Source organism: Culex quinquefasciatus, chromosome 2 (assembly GCF_015732765.1).
Source record: "Culex quinquefasciatus strain JHB chromosome 2, VPISU_Cqui_1.0_pri_paternal, whole genome shotgun sequence".
NCBI lineage: Eukaryota > Metazoa > Arthropoda > Insecta > Diptera > Culicidae > Culex > Culex quinquefasciatus.
The window spans coordinates 98,080,521-98,105,703 of NC_051862.1; the positions used below are offsets into that span (position 1 = coordinate 98,080,521).

At 37.6% G+C, this 25,183-nt stretch overlaps 1 protein-coding gene across 1 annotated transcript in view; it reads left to right on the plus strand.

Moving 5' to 3' along the window:
* Nucleotides 1-6,746: 6,746 nt before the first annotated feature.
* LOC6050585 (zinc finger protein interacting with ribonucleoprotein K) overlaps nucleotides 6,747-25,183 on the plus strand; it is a 40,246-nt gene continuing 21,809 nt past the window's right edge. The window contains exon 1 of the mRNA XM_038257243.1: nucleotides 6,747-7,527. Coding sequence (XP_038113171.1) covers nucleotides 7,520-7,527 — 8 coding nt within the window. The 5' untranslated portion in view covers nucleotides 6,747-7,519. The remainder of the gene's footprint in view (nucleotides 7,528-25,183) is intronic.

Genomic DNA, 25,183 nt, shown 5'->3' on the forward strand with positions numbered 1-25,183 from the left:
TATTTGATTGCATTTATCAACATCTGGATCCTTGAATTGAGTAACCCAGAATCGTTGAACGGAAGGGGAACTTAATCCAGAACCAGACCATGTATATTCATTCAAGAAGGAATAGTACTGATTTTTCTGAATATTAGCTCAATGGTATGTAGTTTTTTTTTATTACTGTGGTTATCCCAAGCATGAGGAAAAAAAAGGCAGTTTTCGATTATCGACAAAATTCAAAATATATCGTAAACATGACAACTTTATGAGTTTTGAAGTTCTGATAGTACTTAGGTACATAGTCTGTATAAAAATAATAATTACACAATTTTTTCTATTGATTTGTGAGACATTTCCATACAAGGAACTGACTTGCCTTTATTTTGCATATGGGACAGCACCAAAGTGATTTTTGTTTTGGAATTTTTAGAACAAACATAACTTTTTATTAAATAGGCTTAATCTGCCCATAATTGAAAATTCGGCTATTATGCCAAATCAAGTATTCCGAGAAAAACGCGTTTTAGTGTTTGTCACAAAATCTGCGTCAAGGCAATTTCCCATAAGAGTGGCATATTAGCCGTTTGGTTTTTCGCATCGGCAGCCAAGTTCAAACACTATTTCAGGAAAATTCAAGTTCCAGAAGATGCGTTGGAACATCCTCTATCACCTGGTGCTAATATCTCGTTTTTGTCAAAAGTGGATATTAGCCGATTTTTCAATGGTGGGCAGTAATGTAGATGTTAAAACAAGACAATTCTTAGGTTTATCTCAAAATCGACAAAAATACATATGGGACGGACTTGCTTCGAGCGGCAGTATTGGAGTTGTAATTTTGATTTAAAAAATAATTAAATAAAACATTTTTGATAAAAGAAATAGATCTTATTAACCCTGTGATCAATACGTCAAATGTTGTATCAAGTAGGCGAAAACCTGTTTTACTCCGAATCCAACAAATTGTTAAAAAATATTTAAATTTATTCTAATTGACAATTTTTCCTATCAAATTTACAACTCCTAACTTTTAACTTACGTGAAATTGTCCGAATTGACAAAATTGAGACCAAAAAGGGGAAAAACGAACGTTGTAAAATGTTTGTTATTGAAAAATTTAAAAACTATGAGCAAACCTGCGATTGGCCAAAAAGTTTATACCGTAGGCGTATAGTCCGTGACCTATCTTTTGACCTACAGGAGTATGGGTGTTGGAGGCTGTTGCAAAAAGATATTAAGGTTTTAAAAAAAATCCATTTTTGACAGTAATTTGCAAAAGCTAAGAGAAAAGTCAAACCAATCCTGGATGTCTATGTCACATTTTGAAGTGCTTCAAAAGAACTTTCGAATGCATCTAAGAGTGTTAGAATTGATGAAGTTTTACGCAAATGCGAGCAATTTTAAGATTTTTTATGTTTTTGGACCTCAAACTTCAAAGCCGTTTTACCCCACTTCCCTTTGTCGTAGAGGGCTCATATTTGGCATGAGTTCATCTCATGTATAGACAAACAAACGCTGAAAGTTACACTTGGTGAAAAACTCGCTCTTAATCACTTTAGAGTAGTTTGAGAGCCAACAATCAAAAATAAGACAACGAAAAAAATATAGTGGATCGATTATCCGAAGTGAAACTTTGCGAAGGCCTTCGGATTATCGAGTCTGCACTGTACTTGGATAATTTATTATTTCTGGTTTAAAAATTTAAAAATTCTGCTTTATAAGTACAAATTATATGCCTTGAGGGTTTCACCCCGATTTGTGACAATTTCGTTCAGTGAGCCTTGAGATATCGTGGCACCCAAAAATAAATTCGTGTTTCCAGAAAAAAACACATTTTTCGTTCACATACCTCTTCATAACCGATTCAGAAAGTTTCTTAATCCTCCTCCCCTGTTAATTCTGCGGATCACAATCCGTTCACAAAATCTTATCTGCGGTTAATGCAACGCAGTAGGCCTAGCCGCTTTATTTTTTGCAATACATTTTCGTAATGTACACAGTAAAAAAAATCATGGGAAGGGGTACTTCTTTTATGTCAGAAAAAATGTGTGGTTAATTCTCCACCAACTCACATAGCAGTTGCCCCGACCCCTTTTCGATTTGCGTGAAACTTTGTCAAAAGGGGTAACTTTTGTCCCTGATCACGAATCCGAGGTCCGTTTTTTGATATCTCGTGACGGAGGGGCGGTATGACCCCTTCCATTTTGGAACATGCGAAAAAAGAGGTGTTTTTCAATAATTTGCAGCCTGAAACGGTGATGAGATAAAAATTTGGTGTCAAAAGAACTTTTATGTAAAATTGGACGCCCGATTTGATGGCATATTCAGAATTTCAAAAAAACGTGTTTTTCATCGAAAAAAACACTAAAAAAGATTTTAAAATTTTCCCATTTTCCGTTACTCGACAGTAAAATTTTTTGGAACATGTCATTTTATGGGAAATTTAATGTACTTTTCGAATCTACATTAACCCAGAAGAGTAATTTTTTCCTTTAGAACAAAAATTTTCATTTTAAAATTTCTTGTTTTTTCTAACTTTGCAGGGTTATTTTTTAGAGTGTAACAATATTCTACAAAGTTGTAGAGCAGACAATTACAAAAATTTTGATATATAGACAAAACTTTTTTTCGTAAAATCGAGAAAACTCGTTATGTTTATAAGCAAACCCCTTATGTTTTTAGGAGGTTACCGAGATCATTTGTCGAGAGCTTTTGAAATCAAATAAGTTCTACATGTTGGTTTTATAACTCTCTTTAGATACTATTCTAGGGTTAAATAAAGTTTTTTAAAGTACTCAATGGTTTGTAAGTATTTTAAAAACGTTACTTAATCCACCCTTAGGTGGTTGGTGCCTTCCTCACATTTAAAGGGTGCTATCCAAAATGCAAAAAGTGCGTAAATAACACTTAAGTGCTTATAACTTTTGATAGGGTTGTCAGATCTTCAATGTCTTAGACGCATTGGAAAGCTCTTTTGAATACCTATCCAACGATATGTCGCATGAGAGATCCGGACTACGTTTTCATTAACATATCTGAGATCCGGCCTCCAAAAAGCGTATAAATAACACTTTAGTGCTTATAACTTTTGATAGATTTATCAGATCTTCAATGTCTTGGACGCGTTGGAAAGGTCTTTTAAATACCTTTTACAAATGTATAGCATGACGGGTTTTCTTACAAAAACCACCCTTTTTACAATATTCCGGACTTTTGCTAAAATCGTTTTTTTAGCATAACTTTTGAAGTACTTAACTAAACTGCATAATTTTGAATAGCGACTTATGGGACCCCAAGACGGATCGAATGACGCCAAAACGGACAAAATCGGTTCAGCCAATGTCGAGATAATCGAGTGACAATTTTTTGATCAACATCCCACCACACACACAGACATTTGCTCAGAATTTGATTCTGAGTCGATAGGTATACATGAAGGTGGGTCTAGGAGGTCTAATTGAGAAGTTCATTTTTCGAGTGATTTTATAGCCTTTCCTCAGTAACGTGAGGAAGGCAAAAATCCCTTCGACACTGAAATAAATCGCAATTGAATGCAAAAACTCTTGAGCAAAATTTTCAGGTTTTCATCAAGAATAAACTCACTCCAATTTAATTTTATTTTATCTTAGAATGAAATCAACATCAACAAATTTTACACAGAACATAAAAGACTTAAAATAAAAAATAAGTAATTATTTCAAAATCGTTTTATTAACATTTGTAGCTCCAACAGGGTCAACAAAGTTGGAAATGCAACTTGACCCACTTGGAAAAAAAAGTTGGAAATGCCTTTTTTTAATTATAACTTAAGGTAGACACATCTGATTTGGATCTACCTTGTTGGAGTTGCATTTCCAACTTTTTTGACCCCGTTGGTGCTACAAGTGTTAAAAAGTTCAAAACATCATTTATCTGAGAAACCATGCGCAAAGTTTATGCCATGAAAAATATCGACTATTTTTTCAAGCTGCTTGGAAAAAGTATTATCCCTACGATAATTCATGCAATTGAAAATACATTTTCAAGCAAATTCTCGACATCATAATATGGCGTTAATAAATAAATCAATCCACACGTAATTTTACATTTGAGACCAGTTTTCAGCACCTTGTATCTTAGGACCAAAACTTTTTGCATTTTTTTATATTTCAACGTTATTTTCTAAGCTTTTAGATTGGCAGCTACGTAAAAGTAAAATAAAAAAACAACGAAGATTTTTCCATGCGAATGATAATACATTGCGAAAACCCTGGTCTGCTCGGATCACTCCTACATTTAGGGAGTGTTTTTGAGCTACCCAAATACGTATACGCTTTTACATCAAATTTTGCGTTAAAATTGTGTGTCAGCACCAGGGATACCAGGTCAAAATTTGAAAAATCTGGCAAAATATCGATGAAAAATCTGGCAGACGAAAATTTTACAACTGTGAATGGCGAAGGGGAGGCAGGATAGGAATTGATTCAAAATTTTGTAGAATTCAATTCAGAATTCAGGTCGAACTGATTTTATGACCTTTAAAAAGTTGAATTTACATCTTATTTTTGTAAAACATACACGGAAAGGGGATCGATCGCCAAACCAGCGACCGAATTTTGCTGGGTTGGTTTTGCTGATATCAGCGAAATTTTTCTCTAAACCAGCGAATTTTTTTGCTGAAAAAGGTGGATGCGCGAAATCAAATTCAGCAACTTGGTTTCGCTGGTTTGTTATTTCCGAAACGGTTTCTTTTCCAGCAAAAGTTTTCGCTGGTTTGATACACATCCTTCCGACAGCCGTCATAAATGTTTGTTATTGTTCACGTTTGGAAGCGATTTGTGGCAATCGAATTGCTTTAGGGTTTTTTCAAAACAAAAAGCATGAAAAAGTTCTGCATCAAGTGTTCAGCATTAAAATACATACTCAACAGGTGAGGGTTCTTTTCAATGAAAAGAAGCACGTTTCCATAAAGTTCTCGCAGCAGAAAAATACGGTGCAGTGAAGCTGGAGATGTATTTGTACTGCTGCATAGACGAGTGCACAAATTGTCGCAGGTGGCAGCAAGAATCGTAGGCGAGGAACTTGACCATGGCCGCGGAACAGTTTGTGCTGTGGCAAGTAAGTACAACCTGGCTGGACTTTCTTTTAATTCTGCTTCCGTTACTGCGAAATCTTTACACGATTCCCAATTAATCTCTGGTTCTCAAATCCTCTGGTTTATTTTGGCATAGGCTTCTGCCGCCAAAACAAAAAACAAACGTCGGTGATAAAAATGCTGATCCAGTGCAAAAACACTGGTCCAGTGGAAACATTCGCTGAACCAGCGGATTTTTAGCCGAAACCAGTAGAATAATCTCCTGGTTGATTTTGGTACGAGCTGCTGCCGCCGGAAAAAAAACCCGGACGTCAGCGATAGAAAACGCTGATCCAGCGTAAAAGAACACCAGTTCAGTGAAAAAAATCCGCTGGACTAGCGAATTGTTTCCCAAAACCAGTACAATAATCTCCTGGTTGATTTTGATGCCCTGCCGCTTTTTCCAAACCAGCGAGAAAATTTTCTGATTCTAGCAAAACTGATCCCCCAAACAGCGACATTTTTCACCAAACCAGTTTTTTTTTCACTGGTTTGGTAGAATTTCATCGGTTTCCAAACCAGCGAAAAAAATTAGCGATTCTAGGTAATTTTTGTGCAGGCTGAGAAATTAGCGACATTTTTCGCTAGTTTTAGCGAACTTTATCGCGATTTGGCGATGGATCCCCTTTCCGTGTATTCTACTTTTATTTGTTTTTCAATTCAATACGTTCATCAAAAACAAAAAAAAAGTATAAAAGAAGTTGATTGACTCACTCTGGTCACTATCACAAACATTCAAGAGAACTTTAAAAATGAGAAATTGTTTTATCTCAATCTGTCGTGATAACAGATCAATAACCATCTCCGTCACGCTCTATCTAAAAATGCATGCTTTCTCAGTATAAAACAAAAAAACGATTTGCATAAAAACTCTACATATCACCACATGCCAACACACCACACAACACAATCATATACTGCAGCATGTTTTGCATTTCCTCCCCTCCGTTACGCTTGCTGTTTGCTGATTGGTCGACAAGCGTTGTACCAATACACCGAAAAATGCCGATCGGGGATTGGCTGCAAGATTTGGCCGGTTTGCTTCTTCCCCAGCCACGTGAATACCACACAAACACACCCATCCAACCTGTTGCACTACTTTTTGACTGTCGGGTGGTTAGTGGATATGCTACTTGATTCAATTCGTTGTTTTTTTTTAATTTTCGATATAAAAAAAGACTGCAAATTTTGTTTTTTGTTTTGAAAATTAAAAAAAAAAACAACGAATTTCTTTTTCATCTCATACTTTTTTTTTTAAATTATACTCATACTTTTTTTTAAATTATGAATTGTTGTTGTTTTTACTCACGAGATTTATATGTTTTAAACTTACACGAATGCTTACTATAAGTGAGATTTGATTAAGCTGCTTGAATTTGAATTGATTTTTTTAAATCAAAGTAATCTGGTTCCAAACTTTCCAATTTTAACCACGTGGTCACAAATGCCGGTACAGGTTTCACCCAGCAGCATGAAAAAAATGTAAACAAAGCTCTTACACATGCGCAGTGTCTCTCCCCTCCTCCGTAAAAGGAGGCAATGTCAATCGGATATGGCACCACACTCCAAGGCACACCACGATACAGCACAGTACACTATACGATGGAATCACGAATCGCATGAGCTGCATGGCCAATGAGGAGGACCAGAAGACTCTTCTTCATTCTTCTGCAGACTGTCGCAGCAGAAGCACGCGTTTCGCTCGTGAGAGAAGTCGGTTATCTTTCGATTAGTTTTTTTTTTTTTTGGGAATGTGATAAGTAATTTCAATTGCTCGAGTAGATGAAGATTATGTCAAAGTTTAGCGTTTGTGAATAAGAAGTGTTTTTACAAAAAAATGAAATAAATCAAATAATTGTTTCAAATTACCTTGGGAAGAAACGAAAAAAAAAATCCAGTGATTTTGTGGCACTGCAAGTGCGCGGGTGTATAAAAAGTCACCATATCGTCGCCGAATAATCCTCATTTATATTCAGCTCGCTAGTTTGGCCGACGTGACGGCACTGCAAATTGGAAGAAATTTTTCTCTATTATATACCAAAGTGCTGTGCTGTGCTGTACAATATCTGGAAATATAAAGACCGAACAAGTGTATGTACCCGGCTGGAGGAGATTCATGATGGAAGCTCGCGCAGGGGCGTGATTTAATTCTGGCCACCATAGCCGTTCCATTACGTCGACCCTCGATCCGTGTGTTCCTCCACGTAAAGCTTTGGAAAGGTGCAAAAGATTCCCGGAGTTACCGAAGGTGGTCGGTCTAAGGTCACGACGGCCATACTTCAAAGAATCCCGAAAGACCCGGACCGGCAGTGGAACCCTGTGATCAACGATTTTCAATCCAACTCGTGCGTGGCAGTGAAATTGTCCGGACCGGCTTGGAATCGTGGAGTTGGCGTTTGAGTTGAGGAGAGAAAAAATTACACCATGAACACGTAAGTTTCAATTAGCCGTTCAGAGGCAGCGTATTATGAACGGTGAAGCCTTGCGCGAGAAGCTCTTCATTTTGGCGCGGACAGAACGATATTGGCTTCGGGAAGCGGGTAAAGAAGTGAATAAGTTGAACGAAATATACACAGCAAATTTTGATGCTCGTTTTCAGTTAATATTTACTGAAAACTGCACTACTGAAATTTCCAGCTAGATTTTCGCTGAACTTCAGTTAAAAATTTGAATGGAACTGTCAAACATTTGCTGAAATTTCACCAAGTTTTTATTTATTGAAAATTTCAGTAGTGCAGATTTCAGTAAATTTAACTGAATTCAGTAGTGATAGTTTGGTGTAACATGAAAATGTAATTTGATTTTTTGTTTAAAGTGTTGTCACGCTTTAACTTTAATAATAGTTGACGTCTTTATCGAATTGTTCTAAATCAAATTGCAAAAAAATGCAGTTGAAACTAATTTCGATGAAAATAGTTTTATAGCAATGAGTACATTTATGACAAATTAAATATCTTTATCGGCACTTATAAGATTACCAAGGATTGAAACGCAAAACTTTTTTATCTCTTTTTTGTTATGTATATAAAACAAGATATAAAAGCAATTTTGAAATTTTCTACAATTCAAAACGTGACAGATTATGAAAACTTACAGTTCAGTAATTTTATTATTGCTCGTGAAAGCTCGTGACGATAACAGAATTTTAATAAATCTAAAGATATAAGAACTCACCCTTAGACAAATTTTGAAATCGCCTAAATTGTATTGCAGTAAACAAATTCAAAGTTCATATCTCTGGTTAACAGCAATACATCGTAACATCCATCGCGTCTTCCGACACTTTTTTGATGTGTGCTCTGAAATAAAAGTATTTTTGTTGTGTCTCAGTAAAGAGCATGAACAATTTAAAACATTTTTATCTTTGATAAATAGATCGAAGGCCGTTCGAAAATTGGCTTTGTTTACAACTGGCTCTTAAAACCATTTAAAAACTAGTACTAGTCACTAGGGCCTTCCTTTCCAATTACAAGGACTTCATTGAATAATGCACAATTTTTATTTAACACCCAGGTATTCAACACGCAGCTGGATAACTATTTTTTGTGTACAGTACACTAATCCAGCAATTAGCAATGCATTGCAATGCATAAGAACCGTTTTCAAAACAGAAAAAAATATTTATTTTTTAAATGATTTCAAAAAACAGTTCCCAAAATTCATTAATTGGTTTCTATGTATATTGTTTTATCTTGGGGGCAAACATTTTCGTTGATTTTGGCAACAGAGGATTTTTTTAAATTGTCGGAATAAAAATTCAGGCAAAAATCCAGCCATGTCTCGGTTCCCCGTGGTGCATCCATGATGAAACCCCTTCAATCGATTCTATCGATGACTGCAAGTACACAGAAAAAAAATCATGGTAATATTACATCTGGGAAGGGGTACATCTTTTATGTCAGGAAAAAAGGTGTAATTTTACCTTTGGAAATGTGTGATTTTACCTCTTTTCTGGTGTAATGTCACCTTTTCCGTCTAAATTGAGAGGTAATATTAAACCTTACAAGATTACAGCTTCCAAATTTACATTATTTTTTACTGTGATACTCTTTAGCCCACACAGCAAAAAAGGGTAAATTTTGATTATGGTGATGTTATATTACCTCAATTTAGACTGAAAAAGTGGCATTACAACAAAACAGTGGTAAAATGACACAGTCTATCTGACATAAAAGATGTACATAGAAAAATTGTGTAAATTTGGATGGTTTAATTTTGGAAGGTTGAATATTACCTCTTTTATGATGTAATTTTACCTAATTTCAGACTGAAAAAGTGACATTACACCAGAAAGGTGGTAAAATTACACATTTTCAGAGATAACATTACACTTTTTTTTCTGACATAAATGATGTACCCCTTCCCAGATGTAATATTACCATGATTTATATTACTGTGTACCCATGCCCCGATGTAATATTACTAAGGCTACCAACTGTACGGATTTTTTCCTTACCATACGGATTTTCGGACCTCTTCGCGGATTTTTAACAGGCCGGAATTTTCGTAGGGAATTTTACGCATAATACGGATTTGTACGGAATTTCAACAACTTTTAAATCATTGAATTGCTTTTTTGATTTGGTCGAAGCTTTTGTTAACTACACAGAAAAAATATGTGAATTTACTTGACACGGAAAAAATGAATTACATGTAAACTCAGTTGATGTTAACGTAAAATTCGACGTAAACGGTTGAATCACACGTAAAATCATGTTTTTACGTATAATTTGTTGCAAATTTACATCAAATTGCATTTAAATTTAAATGTTTAATGACGTGTAAAAGTGTTACATCATAAATGATGTAACATTCGGAAATATTTTTTTGTGTGTAGACATTTTTATTTTTCTGTGAGTTTGATTTAAAAAGGGAGAGTTTTCCTGGGTTTCCTCAATTCAAACTTGATTATCAATAATTCTAGAGTTTTTGAACTATTGTCTTTCATATGTTGATAGGACCTTTAAAAAAACTCTAGAATTGTTCTTTTAGAAATTCCTTACTATATATATTTATCCATTTCCAAAGGCTTTCTAAAACTTGTGAAAACATTTGAACATTTGAATTAACAAATCTAAAGTTTTTTTTAAAGGTCCTATAAATTGTTGTGTTTCACATGTTATAGGGTCTTTTCAATAAAAAAAACTCTGGAAAAGTGTTCGTGAAAACACTAGAAACGATATTATTCGTAAAAGCAAACTGGACATTTTGTAAACTTTAAAACGTTTAAGAAAAAACATTGAAGAACATAATGATTTGATTCAAATCACGGTTTATTTTATGAATACTTTTAAACGTGCAACGTGTGAAATTTGTTAGCTGTAAAAACGACACAGTTTTATGTTTTTAATACTCAAATTTATTAAATTTAATTTATATAAATAATTCATTGACAGTTTTTGTTATACCATGGTGTCATATCGGCAAAGTGTACGGATTTTTGCTCAGCAAGAGTTGGTAGCCTTAAATATTACTATGCAGCAATTCCCCACGAAAACAGCATGATTCGAAAAAAAAGTTCTCCGATCAGGCTCAACATTTTTCTGGAGGTTCCTTGGCTGAAATAATTAGACCCGTATTCTTTTGTTCGGCCATTAGGGTAACCTATGCCGTGTTAGGGTGGTCCGAAAAATGGCAACTTTCGTCGATTTTCGCAATAACCACTTTTTCAAAAAATCATTTCTCCGCGCCATTTATCCGATTTTAGCTGTCTTAGACGCAAAAGAAAGATGAAAACCCCAGTTTTTATTTTAAAAGTTGTATCTAAGAGTATTGAAAATATAATTTCACCATTTTTAGATATATTATGTAAAATTTTCCGAGGAATCAGGTAAACATATTTTCAGACATAGGCTCTTTGGTCCCGAGGCCATCAAAACAGCATTTTATGTTTTCATACGACCTTTTCAAATGTTAAACTAGATTTTTGAAACTTCTTACTATTATTTCCCAAATAGCCAATCTAATCATCTTTCTTTTGCGTCAAAAACAGCTAAAATCGGATATGATTTTTTGAAAAAAGTGGTTATTGCGAAAACCGACGAAAATTATCATGTTTCGGAAGACCCTAACACGGCATAGGTCACCCTAATGGCTGAACAAAAAAAAAATACGGGTCTAATTATTTCTGCCAGAAAAATTTTGATCCCGATCTGAGAACTTTTTTTTCGAATCATGCTGTTTTCGTGGGGAATTGCTGTATCCAATCCCAGGTTATATGCATTATTACTATGATTGTTTACTGTGCAGTTTAATCTTATACAGTGAAACCTCTTTTTAAGCGGTGCGTTAGGTTTTTATTAATTTGTTGATTTTAAAGCAATCTGTAGGTTTTGTTCAGATGGCGTTTATGCGAAATCATTTCGTTTTTTAGCATTTAGAAAACCATATCCCAGTCACGAAATATTCTAGCAAAGCTTGTTCTGCCAGAAACGGTGGAACATTCCTGTTAGAATTCTGTAAGAATATGCAACTATGATAGAACTCTGCTATAACCTTCCCGAACGTCGTGACTGGAATCTAGCAAATGTGTTTCGCTTTATTTTTCCTTCACATTGATATTTTTTCATGTATACATAATTTAAGACATGCTTTTTTAAAGTGTTTAATCACAATCCGTGATTTCTCAGTTCAGCCATATAAGGCTAATGTTCTGTTTTAATAAGTGTCTATTGCAAGATCAAAAAGTATAGTTTTAAGTGTGGTACACTGTCAAAAATTGTTTAAATGTGGAAGGTGTGAAATTGGAAGGCATTAAGTTACCCCTTTTATGATGTAATTTTACATTAGTTTAGACTGTAAATTACTATGGAATATTGGGCAATTTACATATTTTTCAGGGTGAAAATTACACATTTCAACGCAGCGATCAACTCAATGATTATTATTAGGGTTAGTGAAATTTCACGATTTCGCGGACTGCGTGAAATCCGTGAAATTTGTTTTTTTTTTCGCGAAATCCCGTGAAATTTTATATTTGTGTAAAGCTGTAACGATTTTTCTTAAAATGATTTATCTAACTCAAACAAGAATAAACATAATCTTGTGAACTACTGTAGAATTAAGTGAGTGAATACATAGGGTTAGTTATTTTTGATGATTTCGTGGTCGGCGTGCAATTCGTGAAATTTATCAATTTTCTCAAATCATGTTTGTTTTTCAAAATAGCAAAATAATAAATATTTCATCCTTACAGACTATTTGAAAAAAAATCATTAATTGATATGACTTGATATGAAACATTTGAAGAATTGTTCAAAATTTCCAGTGTTTTTAGAAACATACTAAGTTTAGTAATATTTTCATTCGCTGTAATTACAATTTTACTGCTATTTTTTGTAAGGTTTAGTTTCAAAAGATATTAAAAGAATCGTGATTTGTTTTATTAATAATAAAACGAATGCTTTGAAATCAACTTTTAAAAACTTAACAGATTTTTTTCTGTTAAGATATTCAATTATTTGGGTGGATAATTCCCGTGAAAGTTTAAAAATATACTACTTTTTTTGTTTTTGTTTTCATTTTGAATAACATTTTGATTTCTTTACAAATTTTATTATTTTTTAATGTTAATTTGCTAAATGTCACAAAAAAGATCAAATTATTTCACACTTTTTTGTTAAACAAGATTGTTAAATCTTGCTTTGATATGAAATTCAATAAAATGATGCAAATCAGCAAAAAAAATTTAAATTTATAACTAGAATATTAAAAAAATCAGTTCAGTTAATGAGAATATGCATGCCCTACATTTTAATTCAAAATATATTTAGAGCCCAACCATAAACTAGGCGGAATCTTTTTTGTAAATTAGGAGATTTTTTTGTGTCACGTTGAAATTTATGAAAGTTTTTTTTTGTTTATTGAATAATAATTTATAATGAAGCATGAAAATTAGTTTCTGTGATTCAAACATAAGATTTTCGCGTTATTTTGACATTTTTCACGTTCCGCGAAATTTGCGTGAAATTTGGTGTTTTGAAATTGAGGTCCCCGTGAAATTTGCAATTTTTGAGCGTGAAAAATGACTAAGCCTAATTATTATCAATTCAATTTAATTGATTTATTCATCGGATACAGAAATTACTTGCAATACAATATATCTAGTTCAGATTGTGGTTTAGTTCCTAAACCAATTCTCTTCAAATCCATATTTTCAAAACCTGAAGAACATCTTGAAGACCAACCAAATATTTTGCTCAAATTATATTGCTGCAAGTTTTGATTACGGGGGGCATCAAAACACGGTGTTGACAACCTGCTGCTGCATTCAAACCGGCAAAAAAAACGTTGCATCCACCGGACCGTCTGCACCATGTCTGACGAACGATCAATTGCCGTTTGATGCCATTCTCTCGTAACATCCTTCGATTTTCTCATCCGTGTCTGCTCCGATCGATCGTCCGGTAATGTATGGGAACATAAAATTGCAAGTTCCTTTCTCGTGTTGTCATCTGCGCTATTTTTTGTCTTGTTGTCTGCATTGCACACACACACACACCCTGAAATTAGAGGGTTTCGTTCGAATAATTGTGACATAATGATTTCCGATTGCCATTCGTTTGCGATTCTTTTTGGTTTCGATGGAATTTCCCAGAACTTGGTCAATCAGAGGGTCCAAATGTGATTAGAAACCATACATGTTGCCTTCGTTTGGTTTGCCTTTTTGCCGAACAAAGCTTCCTAATCCTTTACTTGTGATTCGGAATCCAGCCCGTTCACAAATCTTTTTTATTGCGACCGCATAAAACAAGGGGTTGATTCTGGTGGTGTGACTACCCCTTTGTTCAGAGGGCTTTCAAATCATACCGGATTAGGACACTCTCAGGCCAAACATATGTTTCCCCCAAGGGGAGGCGTTTTAAGTTATTAAATTGCGGATTAAACTCATAAATAATTTTAAGTATGTGTTTTTTGGCTGGGCAAAAGGGGCATTTAAGGGGTGATGTATGAGATTATTGTGGTCGAACGCCTCAAATGTCATGTGTGTTTTATGCCTCTTTCGCAATCACATTACTGTCGGTAAAGAATTAAGTGCTTTTTTGTTCTAAACGGTATTTTCAGTTGCTAATTCCGTATTGTAAAATTACAAAAGAACAGAAATTGCAAAATTTGTGTTCAGTATTCAGTTTTTCACTCAAATTCAAAATATTTTTTTAAAATAAACGGTTTTTCCTCTCCAGTGCCACTTTTTTTTGCACGAATTAATTAATGAATTGCAAGCAGTAACGCGACGGCAAGAAATTGAGCTGAGAGAAGCTACTTACTTTCTTGTTCCACGGCATATCCCAAAGGAGCCGTCGTCGCAGGCATGGCCTACTGCAACAGAATCAGATGCAGCAGCAACAGATCATGGCATGTGTGATTGATATGAAAAACGGAGCCATCAACACACAGCCCAAAAGCAGCATCGCAGATCTCAGCTCGCGTCACGGTTGGAAAAAGTGGAGACAAAAGCATAAACAAACAAAACGTCGTTAGCAGTGTGCTATCTTGACGCATGTTATCAACTTTGAAGTTAAGTTGTTTTGGATCATGAGCATAATTTAAGATTGATGTGTGGGCTTAAGAATCGTTCGAAAAGTGAAACATTTAATTTTTTTATTTATAAATCGCGTTATGTAAATTTTGCCTTGAGTCACAATAGCACCATGGTGACGTCAAAGGCAAGAAACATTCAGATCCGAAAGGTGGAACATGATAAGAGCAAACGACAGCGCGGCAGCGGTTTCACGGCGCGCAAAAAGTGGTCCGCGGCGGTGATTTATTTGATGATTGTATTTTGCCGACGACCGACGCCTCACAAGGGGGGGAGGGGAAGGGGGCGGTACCCTGGAGGATTCGGGGGGCTGGTCCTCGGACGACCGATCTGGTGGCTTGCTGAATGTATTTACAATTGAAATTAAATGGATGATAATTGAAATTACCACATGACGGAGACCGGCTACCGAGATTCCGGGATGATTGATTCTGGTAGAAAGATATTTTTAAACGAAAATGAGTGCAAAGCAAACTGAAAGTAATTTAAAATTGAAATGAAATTTTAATTAGAGATGAACACAATCCGGTTTTAAACGTACACAAATAGTGTGATTTTATTTCGAAATACTTTTTGTCAAGTATTTTATAATATTTTTATTGAAACAGGATAAATACAATTTGAACAGTTGCATGTCGTCGCTTGTGTGCTATCTTGTGATACTCCTGCTGTTAAAAGATAGGACGTGTCACAAGAAAGCACACAGGCGACGATGCGTTAAAATCAATCTTTTTTTTCAGATTGGATTACTGTAACGTATAATTTTTTTTATTTTTCATAAAATTGACTCTGAAAGGAAGAGAAAAAATTTAGTAAATATGGTATCTCTCACGACAAACCAATAAAATGTAACAAATGTGAAAAGTTTTACAGCTTCTATCATTACGTTAAGATCTTTATTTATTAGAGCAGACAACACAACCTGTTGTTTGCTTCAAGGTGTAATCGAAGACAATGGATTTTCTCTGGTATGATTGTAAACACGTATTTATAATTCTAGAATCCTGTGCAATGTCTTTAACAAAACTTAAAACATCCCAACATAACTTGTCGTCTAAACCCATCAAACAGAGAAAAAACAAACATTCCAATGAAGACGACAACCACCACCACATGCACGACACTCGCAAATAATTGATGAGTTTCGCTACGGGCCATGGCAAAAGTCGACCATATATTGCCTGCCCGGTGCCCGGCGATATTCCTTCACCCGTGATTTGAATGAATTTTGCACGCCCCAATCGAGATAACCCGTCGTGATAAATGAACTTTTATTTGCTATCGGTCAACTCTGGAGGCTTGAGAAATGTTGCTGTCCTTTTTCGCAAACGGGGTGAAAAATATGCAGCCTAAAGTATGGACTATTTTTCTTTCCTCAACTCTATTTGCATCTAATTTCACGCTGTGACTTGGCGATTTATGGTTTTCTGAGGAATTGATATCAAGTTGCATTGATTTTCACGTCTGAGACAAACATTCAACAAGCAAAATGTGTGAGAATATTTACATTTCCAATGTTGTTTTTTAGGAAGTTGGTCAACATGCATTTAATCTTAACCTCCATTTCCAGTCCAGTGCATCTTCCCGTTCGCGAACAATGACGCACACCGGGAAATGTACTGCAATGCACCGCAAAAACCACATTCATTTCACTAATTTATTTTTAAGAGATTGCTTTTTGCTGTCACTTAATTTCCAATTCTGTTTCTTTTTTTTTTTTTTTTTCAACTCTTTTCCGATGCTCCGTGATCGCTTGGTTTAAATTTTTGTTCGGAAAAGATTCCTGCGCCTCCGAGAATTTTCTTTTGCGTGCGTTTGGATCGCTTTACGGTTCCTTGGCGGATATTTCTTTGGCCAAACCGGCTGGTTCGGCATGCTCTGGACAGAGGGCCGATCGGACAAACCACGGCGATCGAGTCATCGAACGGACGGACGATCGATCGATCACTCGGGGTTTGTTGATTGATTTTGTGAAATCAATTATATATCACCGAAATACCAACGGAGAAGCACGAGAACTTTGCTGGCATGAGGTTGACGAAAAATTTCGATTGAACGAGGAAACTGGGAGGAAGCTGAAGAATGTTACAGAACTGTGGGGCATAAGATTGGGCATTCCCTGTGCAACCACTCCCGTCATGTGGGAGCTCTACTGTCTAACGTCACAAGTGAGTGACGCTCGTTGCGAGAGCCATTCTCGGGCTCTCAGTAAATAGCGGCACTCACCACACCGCGACGTACGTCAAGCAAGACAGGCTTCGGCCTCTTTCGTTTGACAGCTCTCGTGAAGCAGGCACGCGCTGGGAGCTTCTCGTGCGGGCAAGAACGACAAATGGCGACCGTGACAGGTTTTTCGTTGATTATTCATCGAAAAGTAAAATTTCGCCCTACGAGAAGCTCCCACGAAGGAAAAATGTACGGAAAAGTATTCGTACTAAGTGATAGTGAAAATTAAGTGCCTGAGCCAGTGAAATAATATACTGCTAATTATGGTAAGAGAGAGTGTGTATGATGTGTGAGTGTGTGTGAGTGAGTATGTGTAATGTGTGAGTGTGTGTTTGGCCAAACTATGGGAAGGACTCGAATGGAACCCCAAGTGAGACGCTTGGGGCAGATCCTGTTTGTGTGGCGTTCCTCGGAGGGAACGTCAACAAACAGATAACGGAAAGAGTTCCGTTGAACCTCAAGTGAGATGCTTGGGGCAGATCCTGTTTGTGTGGCGTTCCTCGGAGGAACGTCAACAAACAGAAAACGGATAGAGTTCCGTTGAACCCCAAGTAAGATGCTTGGGGCAGATCCTGTTTGTGTGGCGTCCCTCGGAGGAACGTCAACAAACAGAAAACGGATAGAGTTCCGTTGAACCCCAAGTGAGATGCTTGGGGCAGATCCTGTTTGTGTGGCGTTCCTCGGAGGAACGTCAACAAACAGAAAACGGATAGAGTTCCGTTGAACCCCAAGTGAGATGCTTGAGGCAGATCCTGTTTGTGTGGCGTTCTTTGGAGGAACGTCAACAAACAGAAAACGGATAGAGTTCCGTTAAACCCCAAGTGAGATGCTTGGGGCAGATCCTGTTTGTGTGGCGTTCCTCGGAGGAACGTCAACAAACAGAAAACGGATAGAGTTCCGTTAAACCCCAAGTGAGATGCATGGGGCAGATCCTGTTTGTGTGGCGTTCCTTGGAGGAACGTCAACAAACAGAAAACGGATAGAGTTCCGTTAAACCCCAAGTGAGATGCTTGGGGCATATCCTGTTTGTGTGGCGTTCCTCGGAGGAACTTCAACAAACAGAAAACGGATAGATTTCCTTTAAACCCCAAGTGAGATGCTTGGGGCAGATCCTGTTTGTGTGGCGTTCCTCGGAGGAACGTCAACAAACAGAAAACGGATAGAGTTCCGTTAAACCCCAAGTGAGATGCTTGGGGCAGATCCTGTTTGTGTGGCGTTCCTTGGAGGAACGTCAACAAACAGAAAACGGATAGAGTTCCGTTAAACCCCAAGTGAGATGCTTGGGGCAGATCCTGTTTGTGTGGCGTTCCTCGGAGGGAACGTCAACAAACAGAAAACGGATAGAGTTCCGTTGAACCCCAAGTGAGATGCTTGGGCAGATCCTGTTTGTGTGGCGTTCCTCGGAGGAACGTCAACAAACAGAAAACGGATAGATTCCGTTGAACCCCAAGTGAGATGCTTGGAGATCCTGTTTGTGTGGCGTTCCTCGGAGGAACGTCAACAAACAGAAAACGGATAGAGTTCCGTTGAACCCCAAGTGAGATGCTTGGGGCAGATCCTGTTTGTGTGGCGTTCCTCGGAGGAACGTCAACAAACAGAAAACGGATAGAGTTCCGTTGAACCCCAAGTGAGATGCTTGGGGCAGATCCTGTTTGTGTGGCGTTCCTCGGAGGGAACGTCAACAAACAGAAAACGGATAGAGTTCCGTTGAACCCCAAGTGAGATGCTTGGGGCAGATCCTGTTTGTGTGGCGTTCCTCGGAGGAACGTCAACAAACAGAAAACGGATAGAGTTCCGTTGAACCCCAAGTGAGATGCTTGGGGCAGATCCTGTTTGTGTGGCGTTCCTCGGAGGAACGTCAACAAACAGAAAACGGATAGAGTTCCGTTGAACCCCAAGTGAGATGCTTGGGGCAGATCCTGTTTGTGTGGCGTTCCTCGGAGGAACGTCAACAAACAGAAAACGGATAGAGTTCCGTTAAACCCCAAGTGAGATGCTTGGGGCAGATCCTGTTTGTGTGGCGTTCCTCGGAGGGAACGTCAACAAACAGAAAACGGATAGAGTTCCGTTGAACCCCAAGTGAGATGCTTGGGGCAGATCCTGTTTGTGTGGCGTTCCTCGGAGGAACGTCAACAAACAGAAAACGGATAGAGTTCCGTTGAACCCCAAGTGAGATGCTTGGGGCAGATCCTGTTGTGGCGTTCCTCGGAGGAACGTCAACAAACAGAAAACGGATAGAGTTCGTTGAACCCCAAGTGAGATGCTTGGGAGATCCTGTTGTGTGGCGTTCCTCGGAGGAACGTCAACAAACAGAAAACGGATAGAGTTCCGTTAAACCCCAAGTGAGATGTTTGGGCAGATCCTGTTTGTGTGGCGTTCCTCGGAGGGAACGTCAACAAACAGAAAACGAATAGTTCCGTTGAACCCCAAGTGAGATGCTTGGGGCAGATCCTGTTTGTGTGGCGTTCCTCGGAGGAACGTCAACAAACAGAAAACGGATAGAGTTCCGTTGAACCCCAAGTGAGATGCTTGGGGCAGATCCTGTTTGTGTGGCGTTCCTCGGAGGAACGTCAACAAACAGAAAACGGATAGGGTTCTGTTGAGATTCTGTTTGAGCGGCGTTCCTTGAGGGAACGTCATCGAACAGAAAACGGATAGAGTTCCGTTGAGATTCTGTTTGAGTGGCGTTCATTGGGGGAACGCCACACAAACAGAAAACGGATAGAGTTGGGGAAGATCCTGTTTGTGTGGCGTTCCCCGGAGGAACGCCAACAAACAGAAAACAGATAGAGTTCCTTTGAGATTCTGTTTGAGTGGCGTTCCTTGGGGGAACGTCATCGAACAGAAATCGGATAGAGTTGGGGCAGATCCTGTTTGTGTGGCGTTCCTCGGAGGAACGTCAACAAACAGGAAACGGATAGAGTTCCGTTGAGATTCTGTTTGAGTGGCGTTCCTTGGAGGAACAGAAAACAAAAGGAAGTCCAAGAAATCCCTAGCGAGACGCTTGAAGAGATCCTGTTGCTATGCAAAAGAATGCTAATGCTTGGTATTGTGAAAACAAACAAAACTAGTTCGGTCAAAGCCAATTGCAACATCAGATGATGGACATGGCAACGACAAACTACTTAGATTTTTCGAAGGAAAATTAGAGTGCGCAAGGGAAGAGATAAACACTTTCATTTGGTGCTGTGGCAACAGTACACAAACTTCTGCGCGGGTGGTGTTTTTTTGACAGACACAGATACTCAGAAAGCGATTAATCATACCACCACGAAAACGATGTAATAAAAAGAAGATTTAAATGTCACCAAGAGTGAATAGAGCGCATGGAAATTAACAGAACTCTTCCGACAACAATGACGGTTTCAAAGAAGGATAAACTATTGAGTTGGTTAAGGTTAACCCTAAACCAGGGGTGCCCATCCCTTTTGCCCAGCGGGCCAGAATTGACTTTTCTAAACCAGTGGCGGGCCGGATCAAAAGTTTGATAAAAGTTGAAAATGTAAACATTTTTTTTAATTTAAGGTTCTTTCAAGTCTAGAGTTTTTTTTTAATGTTTTTTATGTGTCCTATCAATAAATAAACTAGTGTTTGTTCATTACCTTGATTTTAGAAAGATGAACAAAGATAAATTTTAAAAATTTGTTAATTGATTTATTTTTTTGTTTAAAATAGTTTGTGTAATTGTTAATGAAAAAATATATTTTTGCTCGCTGATTCCTGTACTTATTTTGGACTTTTCTAAAAATTCTAGAATTTTTTTGCAGCAATCTTTATTTTCAGTATGACTAAATTGCTGTCTGTAAGCTTTTTCAAACAAAACTTTATCACTGCAAAGTTTTGCTAAAAAAATTCTTTGTTTTGCTTACTCACTTATTGAAAAAATCAATTTTAATCAAGTTCCTCAAAAAAGAAAAGCTTCAATTTGCAGTAAACATGGTACAAATTGTAAAATTTTAAATTAAATGTCTTTTGTACATTTTCAGACAGCGAAACAAGTTTATTTTTCATTTAACATTTTTACGAAATTAGTAATTTCGTTATCTTGCGCCATTTTACAGTTTATTGGTTGATTCTGAAACTTTCAATAAAGAAACGACATGATGCATTCGAAAGAAAACATATTTCAAAATTACAAAGCCAAATCAAAATGAATTCACAACATTTTATTGCAAAAAAAATGATCTCAAGTTTATTTTTTATTTAGACAGTAATTTTTTTTTTATTTAATATTTCATGATGAGCGTTAGGGGCCGGTCATAGAACCATTTTTAAAAGTCGTCGCGGGCCGGATGAAATGGCGTTACGGGCCGGATCCGGCCCGCGGGCCGGACGTTGGGCAGGCCTGCCCTAAACCAACATCAATAGCTATCAAGAGTTCCTTCATCAAATCTCAAAGCATAGACAATGGTTCCAGTGCTTCCTATGCAGCCACTGGTAGGCGTGAAAGTTCTGTCCTGCTCTGTTGCACAGCTTTGGGTAAAAGAGGAAAACTGCGGCAAATCATTTGTGAGCTTGTGTAAGATGGTCATTTCTCGCTTGCTTTTTCAAAAGGTCCTTGTACTTAGGAATCCTATGGCGCGTTGGTTGTTTTGAAAAATTAATATAGATTTTAGATCATCTTTGCTGACTACTCTGCGCTATTTCATCTTGTATCGGGAGCAAAGGAAAGGGTGACCAATGACATCAATTGCGATATCTACGCCGAAAGTAAGAAGAGCAAGATGAAGAATGCAACCAAGCGTTTGAAACGTTGATTTAACCAAAACAATTTGATTTCTGATAGATACGGAGCAGCAAGTTTATATAAAAGTGAGCAAGTAACTCGCTATTGTTGATGTATCTGAAAATGTTGTTTGAATAGCAGCAAATCGCAAAAGTGACGAGAATATGTCGAAAAGCTTGGTTTTAAATGTAAAGTAAATCTTTCCCAGTGCCTGAGGGGAACACCCTAGAAGAGTATTGGGGCAGGCGGACATTACACGGACATTACACCAAACGAAAAATTTTCCTTGACGCCCATAATAACAGTTGGCAGGCATGGCCGAATGGTTACGATGTTCGTTCTGTAAGCGGATGATCATGGGTTCGATTCCCATCTAATCCGGCATTCCATCGGATGGGGAGCAAAAACGTCGATCCCGAGCTTAGGCACTGCTGTTAGGCCGTTAAGTCATTTCAGGGGTAGGCGTCGTATACCCCGTATAGGTACAAACATCACATCAGGCTTGGTTTGATGTTGGTGAAGTCGTTGGTCAGCGGTTGGACTCGCAATCCAAAGGTCGAATCCTGGGGTGGAAGGTTCCTTGGTGTAAATAGAGGTTTGCTTCCCCATTCAAGCCTTTGGACTCCTAGGTTTGAGCAGAAACTAGCAATAGATAGCATAAAATACTTGTGGGTCGTTAAAGTTTATGATTTTTTTTTGTTTGTTTGACTATAAAGACATGGCAGTGTAGACAAGCTCAAAACGTGAGTGCCGGCTTCGATTGACCAGTCAAGATATCACGTATACTAGCTCACCATTCGTCTTTCTAGGCGGTTTAAAAATTCAAACTTCAACCTCCTGCGTGGTAGCTCTGTTACATAGTTGCGAGTATTTTTTTAAAGATGAAGGGGGATGTGGGGCATAAGATTGGGCATTCCCTGTGCAACCACTCCCGTCATGTGGGAGCTCTACTGTCTAACGTCACAAGTGAGTGACGCTCGTTGCGAGAGCCATTCTCGGGCTCTCAGTAAATAGCGGCACTCACCACACCGCGACGTACGTCAAGCAAGACAGGCTTCGGCCTCTTTCGTTTGACAGCTCTCGTGAAGCAGGCACGCGCTGGGAGCTTCTCGTGCGGGCAAGAACCACAAGAACTGTTTAAATTTTTGTGCTGTACTTTGATGTGCGAAAAAGTTAATCATTTTCAAGATATTTTGTGCACATTATGTTTTTTTAAATATGATTTTATTTTTGAATGTGAAAGAAAATTACATAAAATGAAATTGTATGTAATATAAGAACAAGAGTACACTGATATTAAAAAAAGTACAAAATTCCTAAAATCTAGGAATTTTGGCTCCTTTCCTTATTTAGTAATTGTGGTTTTTAAATTACTTAATAAGAAAAGGGGGCAAAATTCCTAGAATTTAGGAATTTGGTACTTTTTTTATTTCAGTGTAAGGGAAATTTATTTGAACGAAACGTCAAGCTCATATAGGCGTATATCCGCTTGACTCTCCATCGGTCTGATGTCCGGCGCCAGTCCTCTTCTCAAAGCTGGGTTAGAATCTTGTCCGTTACAACTATTTTTTGAGTGTAGAAAAACTGTACATACAGTTTGTAATATTACGTTACTTTTCCCAAAAATGATGTGCAAGCTTTTGCGTGCGACTTTATCATCGGATTTTATTTGCTGTGTAATTTCATGTGGGTAATTCTCTACCAACTCACACGAAATCGTGAAAAGTTACCCCGACCCGTCTTAGATTTGCATGAAACTTTTTCCTACGGGGTAACTTTTGTCCCTAATCACGAATCCGAGGTCCGTTTTTTTTATATCTCGTGACGGAGGGGCGGTACGACCCCTTCCATTTTTGAACATGCGAAAAAAGAGGTGTTTTTCAATAATTTACAGCCTGAAACGGTGATGAGATAGAAATTTGGTGTCAAAAGGACTTTTATGTAATATAAGACGCCCGATTTGATTTCGTACTCAGAATTGCGAAAAACGTATTTTTCATCGAAAAAAAATATTAAAAAAGTTTTAAAAATTCTCCCATTTTCTTTTACTCGACTGTAAAATTTTGGAACATGTCATTTTAAGGGAAATTTTATGTATTTTTTGAATCTTTATTGACCCATTTTTTTCATTTTAAAATTTCGTGTTTTTTCTAACTTTGCAGGGATATTTTTTAGAGTATTATAATGTTCTACAAAGTTGTATAGCAGACAATTACACTTTGAGGTGACTTTGTTCCTACATTTTTAAAGTTACTTAAACCAGCCTTAAGTTTACTTTATCGGTTTAGTTGGATTCTTTTGACATAGTAGAAGATGACTTACTGTAGTTTAAACCGTTTTCAATTCTTTCATTAACACCTAAACTACCGAGCTCGCGAAAAAAGGGAATTTTTATGGAAATCTTCCTGTTTCTCGAGCTTGGGAGTTTAAGTGTTAAACAAAAAATATCCGTTATTGTAAACATGCTCAACTTTGGTCTTTAAATCAATATTTAAGTGTTTGAATTAAAACCCGTACAATTTTTTGTTGAATGTTAAAGCTTTCAACTTACTTCGCTTCACTAGGAGATGGTGGTTTTAGTGGTTGCAGAATTGGTTTCGCTATGTGATGTAATGATTTTTTAAGCTCAAGTTGCCTAGGAATTTTAGATTATTTGCAGCAGACCATCAACAAAAGGAATTTCATATTTATTATTTTTATTCTACAAAACTGAGTTTTGAAGATCACAAACCAAAACAAAATTTCTTTTATATTCTTTTGGCATTATTGTGATTGAAAATATTAAAATAGCTAGACAGGTGCAGTCCCAAAACTAAACTTTGTTTTCCTCACCTGGCCGTGATTCAACCCGTTTTGATTCAAAATGTATTCGTCTGCATTCGAAACAAACAAAAAAGGCCCTGCCGAATAGCGCCGAACACGCCGCCGTCATGGCCAGACCCCACGATCGATCGTTTTCCGTTTGGGCATGCTTGTCACGACCGCATGGACTCATCTTCCCCTTTCCCCCCATTGACTCATGGCCTGCTTGTCTAAAGAGAGTGGGGGGGATGGGGGCGTAAATGCGGCAGCCACCCGATGACGGGTGGAGCATAATAATCATAAAAACGAATACGCATGCTTTCTCGACGCGCCCTGTGCGAATGTGTGTGAGAATGTGCAAGCTAAGCAATAGAAACACACATTTCCACACTAACACCACCCTAACATCGCCGTATCGCGAAGTCTACTGGGTTCTTGAGGGAAGAAGCGACGTGTTGTCACGTAGTGGACTCACTCAAACTGGCGCGGTCCAAGGCCTACTACCACGAACAAACTCACAAGCATAAAGTTCCTTGAATCGATCCGAAACCACAACACTTCGCTAAGCTCGGTTGGTCCGTCGGAAGTGTTGAGGATTTCCGCTTTCTCGGTGAAAGCTTTTCCCTGAACCAAACACTTCGTTTTACGGCCACTTGGTTTGCTCCTCTTGATTCGACGGGGCTCAAGAAAGAAAGCTACACAACAATAAAAACTCAACAACAAAAAAAGAGAAGAATCACCGTTTGTGTAGGAATTTCCCGGCATCCGGCAGAAAGTCGAACGTACACGTTTATTG